General features: G+C 51.4%; 1 protein-coding gene across 1 annotated transcript; it reads right to left on the reverse strand.

Annotated features, from left to right (window-relative positions):
• Nucleotides 1-2,012: 2,012 nt before the first annotated feature.
• On the reverse strand, nucleotides 2,013-8,148 carry SACK1D (scaffolding CK1 anchoring protein D). Its single transcript, XM_088538745.1, has 4 exons — nucleotides 7,702-8,148; nucleotides 4,566-4,733; nucleotides 3,873-3,997; nucleotides 2,013-2,992 (listed from the first exon to the last, which is right to left on the reverse strand). The coding sequence occupies exons 1-4, from the start codon at nucleotides 8,146-8,148 to the stop codon at nucleotides 2,059-2,061; spliced, it is 1,674 nt and encodes a 557-aa protein (XP_088394871.1). The 3' UTR covers nucleotides 2,013-2,058.
• Nucleotides 8,149-8,221: the final 73 nt, after the last annotated feature.

The following is an 8,221-nucleotide window of genomic DNA, read 5'->3' on the forward strand; positions in this document are numbered from 1 at the left end:
GCTTGAGATAGGGCTTGCTAAAATTCTAGGTATTTTCATACATCTTTTTCATGTGGAATCTCTCAAAAACAGATGACCTCCACTCTCACTACAGTATTTTGCGGAGGCCCGCGCCTCGGCCTCCGACAGGAAGGGCGGCAGCCGCTCCCGCCGCAGGACGGCGCGCAGCGCCGCGGGGCCGCCCGCCACGAGCGCCTCGAGCGCCAGGCGCTCCGCCTCGCTGTAGGGCGCGGGCGGGCGCGGCGGCCACAGCCCGGCGCCCTCCTCCAGGCACTGCGACGCGGCCGCCATGGCGCGACCCGCTGCGCCCGCCGCCCCGCGCCGCCTTTATGGGCGCTCGGGACGCGCTGCCCTCGCCCGGGCCCCGCGGGAGGAGCAGGAAGGAGCCAGCGGGGCGCCCGCGCCGCGTGCTCGGAGCAGCAACCCTGGAATGAGGCGGGAAGGGCTGGGAGGACGAATGGTGCCCTAGGGCACGCGGCTCCGATCCGAGCTCCTGCCGCTCACGGGCGGAGCAGGAAAGCAGCGCCAAGGAGGAAGCGGCGCCTTAGTCATTAGGAGTCAAAATGCTAAACGAATAGAAGGCGAAGCTCAGAAGTGACCAGGTGAAAACACACGTAGCAAAGAGACTGTTTATTTGTAAACTTTCTTGTTCTCATCAGAATACCTGAACAACTGCACCACATAATAAAGCTTAAAAAGCACACTGGAAAACAAGTGTTCTCACTTTGGTTTTGGACACATGACATTTGCAAAGTTAATGTAGACATTTTTACTCCTAAACTCTCTCAGCTCCCTCCCTCCAGCTCCCTTCACCCCAGGTGCATCAGGTCCAGGAGCCTTCCTACAAAGCAGTGCATTACCCATTTAAACAAGCACAGACAGAGCTTTTATCCCTCCTGCACATCTGCCTTACAGCTTTAGGACAGGACTGGCTGCTCGGAAATCCAGGCCACAAAAGTAGCATCCTCTCCTTAGCGACTGTCTTGCTCCAAAGTTCACTCCAGAGAAGGAAGAAGTTTAAGGTTCTCTTAGTGGTAGCAAAATGGTTCAGACGCTCCCAGGCCTTGCTAGAACTGGAAACCAATTTAAGGAGCAGAGACTGAACATTTTAGTTCTGTGAAACAAGATGAAGAAGAGAAATTTCTTTGAAGTAATCCCAAAAGAGGATGGATGAGAAATGATACGCTGCAGCAAGACACACTGCCCTTTGAGCATCGCCTCCTCCTCTCCCCCTTACAAGACAAAATGTTGTAGGAGTAACATTTTTTTCTTCCATTAATGTTCTTACAGATATAACTCATACCCCTTTCTTGGGGTATGCAGAAACATCAAATCCTGTCTGTTCTCCCAAAATAGTACAGCTAGAGGGGGTGTTAAGGTGGGAGGTATTTCTAGGTATTGTTTTCTAAGATGCTCTCCTGGAGCTCTGTGATCACACACACAGAGGCATTAAGAGGATGATCAAACCAAAGAAATGGTTAGCTCTGTACTTAGTCCACTTCAGCACGCTTAAAATATGGGAAAACCATATAGTGGAGCACAAGCGCCTTCAGCTGTTCCAACAGAGCTTTAATGTAATGCATTTATTTTTTTCTTTGAATTAGAATAGAATAGGTTATTTTCCCTTCTGCCAAAGATAAAGCAGAAATAAAACCCAGTAATAATAAAAACATTGGTATAACACAAATCTGCAAAGGTACTGTGAGCAAGTTCCATCTACCTCTGATTATTCCAGGTTTAGGTAACCTAAAGCCAGAACATTAGCAATCCTACAAACCATTAATACGGTGACTTTTCAGGTTAAACGTACATAATTAAAATTAATGCCTACCACTAATGCACACAAGAGGAACACACCCGTGTTTACAGTATAGAGAAAACCCTTTTTTTTTTTTTAGTGTTCGAATTGCATAGTATAAAAGTGCTGAAAAGTGATATTGATATAGATGTATAATCAGTGAAAGTAAGAAGTACTGGGAGAATTAAGAAGTAGCAGATATAAAGTGACTGCACCAAAACGCCTGGAGTTTTTGTGCTCCACATTCAGCTGAGCCATCGTCATCTGTTCAGAGAGAAGAGCGAAACGTCTCGGAGGCTCCGCAGGCTGGCGCTGATGTCGCGCCGCTGTTTCAGCGTGTATCTCCCAGGGTACTGGCTTGGGTAACTGTCAGGCACGCGTCCCCTCCGGGACAGGATATCCACCATGTGGCTGAGCCTCGACCTGATGGTGGAGTAGTGAAACTGCCTCTCTTTATGCAGCTTTTGGAAATATCCTGCCCTGTGGCTGGTAGGATACTCGACAGACCGAAGAGAAGACAGTGAGCTGGCAGAGCTTGCTAGGGAGCACTGGGATGATGATGAAGACAGTGATCGCAGACTAGATACGGACCTCCCGGATGCCGAGGAAAGCTGCCGGTGAAGCAGCGGTACCTCCGCACGCCCACCCTCCTTGGTCTGCGTGACTGCCGTCTTCAACAGAACCGATGTCTGCGTGCCTGTTATTCTGGCAGCAACCGAGGTCTGAGTGCTGCTCTCTACCGTCGCAACACTGGTCTGCGTGACACCGTCACACGTGGCCACAGGCTTCCCCTCCCACGGGCCGGTTTGTGTCGACGCGTTCTTCCGTTCCACCGGGGCCTCTACGTCACTGAACCACTCCTCTTCAGCAATGCCAGAACATCGCAGGTTATAAAGCTTGTCTCCAGGAGCACCTTCAGCCACATCCATTTCTTTCAACAGCTTCTTTGGAGTACTAGACAATCTGGCAAATTCTACTCGCACGTTGCTTTCCGTAGCGCACTCTTTTGCCGATTCTGCTCTGTTCACCAGGTGATCAAATAACCCACTGTCCCCGCAGCCTGAGGGCCGTTTAGGGCTGATAGGATTCGACTGGGCATAAAGAATCCTGAACTCAAGATCAAACTGTTCAACCACTTGACCTGACAGTAGCAGCAAGTTACTGCTGTTCAGTTTCCCATCAGTCCATGTGAAACTATTGAAAACAAGCCAAGAATCACAGTTAATCTCTGACTCATTTCAACACATATAATTATTGATGAAATAGCATGATTCAGCTTAGATGTGTTTTGCATGAGCTTTGCATGCAATCAGTGGAATATTCTCTTTTTCAGGGAAACTCCTGTTTAGACCCTACTCATAGCTGAGCTGACAACTTTGTGCAAAGCAAGTTTACATAGTTCCAATGTGAGCAAAAAGTTCAGCTTCCAGCCACCTGCTCTCCTATTGCCAGTTCAATCTCACAACCAAAAGGCATGCAGCAATCTGTACAGTTTCTCTCTTTTCAGGTGTTTGCATACAGATATCTGCCTGAAGATATGCAAGTTTGCTCCTGCTAGACTAGGACAGAAGTGTTAAAGTATAACAGCCATCATAGAAAATTCCCAGTCAGACCAGAAACAATCAAACATATGAGTTCACTATCTACTGCAGGCAGGAATAGGAGTAGAGTATTTTTCATTCCTTGATCTAGTTTTCATGTGAAATACAGCCCTTCTAAGAAACCAACCCCTTTGCTTCCCCAAGCCCAAGTAACCAAGTCATTAGGATATGGAAAGGAATTATTACAGATACAGAACAGCTTGTGCAAGACAGCTGGCACACTGTTAGCTGAAGCTTTTCTCTGTTGATTAATCTGAATGTCAGATACACACTACTAAATGTGTGCAAACATTCAAGTTGTGTTCCATTTCCAGGGATATTCCCACCTTTGTGTTAGTCCCATTAAGTCTCAGCTAGTCCACTTGACATGGGTATTTATTAACATCTGAAAGGGAGCAAAGCTAATCTACTCATCTTTCAAAAACTGCCCCTTTCCAAAGCTTCATCTTGCACCAACACACACCAACACTCACCTGTAAGAGCCCGTTGTCACTCTCATGCCATCAATTAACATGAACTTCTCATGAACTTTCCCAACAATTTTGGCACCTGACCTCATGTAGTACGTGTTCCCAGTGAGCGTTCGAACTCTCAGCAGCTATTTCAAAAAAGAGGGGGAAATCAGTAACACATTTAAGCTGGCTTCCAATACGTCTGATCAGCAATTCCACACAGAAACAAGTAGGCACAGCACAAAAGAGAGGAGCGACATGAGCTTCCTCATATTGGTCTGCAAGGAGTGTTAGTAGTTATGCAGAGTTCTATTTCCATTGGATTAGGAGCCTGTGGAGCAGTCTGGAGGAACAGCCATTTCCAATAAGCTGCTGCCTGTGAGGTTGGGCACAAAGCTAGGAAGCGCTTCCCAGTCTTGAGAAACTCGCGCTGGCGTGAACACGAGTTTGCCCAAGCCAAGACAGAACATGTTTGTGTCAGTGTGTAATCAGAGGAACCAACCATGCCACACCATTCACACCAGACAGATGCCAACCCATTCCAAATAAAATGGTCGTATGTTAAGAAAGAAAAGAGATGTCGCCAAAGACCAAACCACCCCTGAGCCTAACATCTCTTCTGTTTTTCTTGGAGGGTCATTTCCTTTTATAAGCTGTTCCTTGAGCCACAGACACACACACACACACACCACACAAAGTTTATTTAGCACTTACACTTTCCTGCTCAGGGCAGACTCCTAAATTCTCGCACATTTCCAAGAAATGGGGTAGAAAGTCCTGGTCCAGAAGGATATAGACTGGGACTTTACGGTTGCGATAGGCATCCTGGATGTCACCAAAGATATCGATATCTGTGAAGGAATCCATCACGAGGGCAATTACCTGCAAAAACAAAGACAACACTTGCTTAAGAGCTTTATATCACCCTGCTATACTCTTGCCCCCCCCAGGCATTTCTCCTGCTGCTATCAAAGCCCTCAGTCTTTTCTCACGCCTGCTGTTGCTTTGTGCACTTTCACAGCCCACTTTCCTACACCATCTCCCATGACCAGGCCCCTTTGTAGCCTCAGGGGAGCGACACCAACAGAGTCACCAATCCAAGCAAGACACCCCCATTCCTATGCTCCCAGGCATGTTTGGTAGTGCCTTATGTTCCAAGGATTATGGTGCTTGCAGAACAGCGGCACCCACACATCAGCTCACAGCAAAGAGGGAGTTTCTAACCTAAATCTCACTGAAGACACAATGCCAGAGGTCAGGAATCCTTCAGGTTCAGGGCACCAGGTGTATTGGCTTGTTGCTGCCATTGGGCTGTTCCCTCTGGAGCGCTGGCCTTCAGCTCCCACCACACAAGAGACCTCACCTCTCACCAAGGCCCCTACTACTGTGGTCAAGTACTCTGGTACGTGTATGAGTAATGAAAAATTGTCTCACCCTGGAGCCGACACACTGCTCTTCTCTGAGGACACTCCTCTGTGGCACAAACACTACTGCTGCCCTCCCTGTCACAGGGAAATACCTCACTAATATTGTCTATTTTCTCTTCAAACCTTCTGGTAAGGGTGCACCCCTCTCCCTATATCATCCGTCAAGAGATAAACTATCAAAGAGCGTGTCTGTGATAACGGGTAAACAGAATGGGTGTAGTAAGAGTCTGGAAAGAGCATCTTCAGAGTTTCCTTTCAATACCTTCACTCAAAAACCATCCAGCCACTCACATACAGAAATACCACTGGAAGTTTGCAGGAAAGAGTCCTCTAGATAGATGGTCCTAGGATGGATTGATAACCTTCCAACAGGCCAAGGACAGGACAACGGTCATTCATTTACCATCAACCTTTCCAGGTAACTCGGAACAGCATTACGCCTTGCTTCTGTGCTGGAACTCCAGACCATCACAGCTGGGAAACGGAGACTGTGCCGAGACCCAAACACGCACGGGACTCGGGTTCGTGGCTTGCTTTACCACTGTCCCATTAGAACAGCTTCAAGGAGGGCGATTACACAACTGCTGCAGGAGCTGGGACCTGCCCGCATCCCACCGCACACACACTCCGCTGCAACCCGCCCCAGGGGATGCACGGACTGCCAAGGAGCAACGTGTGCGGGATTGCCTCCTCTGAGGAAACAATTCCCACAGGAACAGCCTAAGCTTTGCATTCACACCTGTGCCCTGCTCCTTAGGGAACTGGCACTGGAATGGAGGATTTCTTAGTTATAAAACGGAGACATGCTGACATTTACAGAAAATCTAGTTTATGCTTTTGTTTCTCGTGCTTTTTCTCCACCCTATCACCTGGCTGAGTGCCAAAGGAAGGTAGGAGGCAGGTGCACCTGACAACACCAGCCACTGGAGAGAGGATAATAGGTGCACAATTCACCTATGGAAAAATTGTGGCTTTCAAATGACTATCAGTATAACTTGAGTTCTGATCCCAGAATTAGCAGCTGAAAAGGAAATTGATCCGAACTCAAAATAAAAAGCACACTTGGAGGAGGTAGAGAAAACTTCTTTATGGGCTTGGCCATTCCGGACGGTGGAATCATAGAATCATTACGGTTGGAAAAAACCTTCAAGATCACCGAGTCCAACCGTAAACCCATGACCACCACGCCTGCTAAACCATGTCCCCACGTGCCTCATCTACACGTTTCTTGGACATTGATGGCGACTCCACCACTTCCTTGGGCGGCCTGTTCCAACGCTTCACCACTCTTTCCACGTAGAGACTCTTCCTAATGTCTAACCTGAAGCTCCCTGGTGCAGCTTGAGGCCGTTTCCTCTTGTCCTATCCGTAGTTATTCTGGAGAAGAGATCGACCCCCACCTCGCTACAACCTCCCTTCAGGTGGTTGTGAGAGCGATAAGGTCTCCCCTGAGCCTCCTCCTCTCCAGACTGGATAACCCCAAGGACGCCAGGTAGGGTACGGCCCACTCGTCACTCAGCAAAACGCAAAGGGGCTAAAAACAGCATCTGGAGTTTTGATTGGGCACACATTAATTCCGAGAAATCGCAGCTGACTGAGGAACACCACAAAACATCTGATGTTCAGTAACAGCCAGAGGGGTCAGTTTTTCTCTTGACTTTCTGTCCACAAGGCAGCTGCCTGCAGCAGGGACATACCCTGCAGTGACCAGAACAGCTTGCCGAGCTGTTGGCTCTGCATGAGGGAAGGAGCTTTGCCTGGCGCTTCCCTGAATCACCGGCCTGGTTTATCTACCCAGGAGTCAACCTGCGAGAACAGTTCCATGAGTGGCGGTTCCTGGCAAGAAGCCCGTCGCTTGTGTCATTCCCGCAGATGCCCTAAGTGGCTCCTCTGCACAGAAGCAGATTGCGGATCTGGGACGTGCCCGGCACCAGCTGCGAATGGAGCTGGATTACAGCACCTAGGAGGAAGCTATGCTTTAAAATTTAAACTAAGCCAATCTCAGGGCTGCCCCGGGAAAGGTGGTTCCTGCCTCAGGATCCCAGCTGGAGGCTGCAAGTTTGGGCACGGCAAGGAGCTCGGGAGCAGCTACAAGTTACCGCTCAGCCCCATCTTTAGCCAGATGGCTGCTAGAAATCAAATCCATGCCTGTAGAGCAGGAGCCCTTCAACAAGGGTGCGTGTAGATCGCCCTAGGGCAGGAGATGTGAAAGAGGCAAAGAAGCAGGATGTCTCTAAAGACACCTAAGGGTGATTAAAGGAGTTTGGCCCGGAGACCTGCGAGGGGAGGCAGTGACAGGAGGCGGCCCCGAAAGACGCCGCCAAGTTTGTGACAGCTCCGGAGCGAGCAGCGACCGCGGGCTCAGGGCGCCGGCAGCGCCAGGGCCGCCCGCGGAAGGCGCCGCGCGCGGGCCGCGCACTCACCTGGCGCGCGGAGCGGATCTGCCCCCGCACGGCCTCCTTGCAGCCGTCGCGGCGCTCGCCACAGCCCGGCTGGAAGTGCGCCTCGGCGCGCGGGAGCCCGCGGAAGGCGCCGCTCGCGAAGCGCGGCCAGCCCAGCTCGAGCGCGGGCGGCTCCGCGTCCGAGCGCTCGGGGAAGTAGGTGAGCGACGAGGCGTCGAGCGAGGCGCCCGGCGCCGGCTCGGCCGCGCGCTCCTCGGCGGGCGGCACCGCGCGGCGCGCCAGGGCCCGAGCCTCGGCCTCCGACAGGAAGGGCGGCAGCCGCTCCCGCCGCAGGACGGCGCGCAGCGCCGCGGGGCCGCCCGCCACGAGCGCCTCGAGCGCCAGGCGCTCCGCCTCGCTGTAGGGCGCGGGCGGGCGCGGCGGCCACAGCCCGGCGCCCTCCTCCAGGCACTGCGACGCGGCCGCCATGGCGCGACCCGCTGCGCCCGCCGCCCCGCGCCGCCTTTATGGGCGCTTTGAATCCAAACAGGGGCGGCGCCGC

Source organism: Tinamus guttatus, unplaced genomic scaffold (genome assembly GCF_059628265.1).
Source record: "Tinamus guttatus ecotype Peru unplaced genomic scaffold, ASM5962826v1 Tinamus_guttatus_pri_ptg001150l, whole genome shotgun sequence".
Taxonomy (NCBI): domain Eukaryota; kingdom Metazoa; phylum Chordata; class Aves; order Tinamiformes; family Tinamidae; genus Tinamus; species Tinamus guttatus.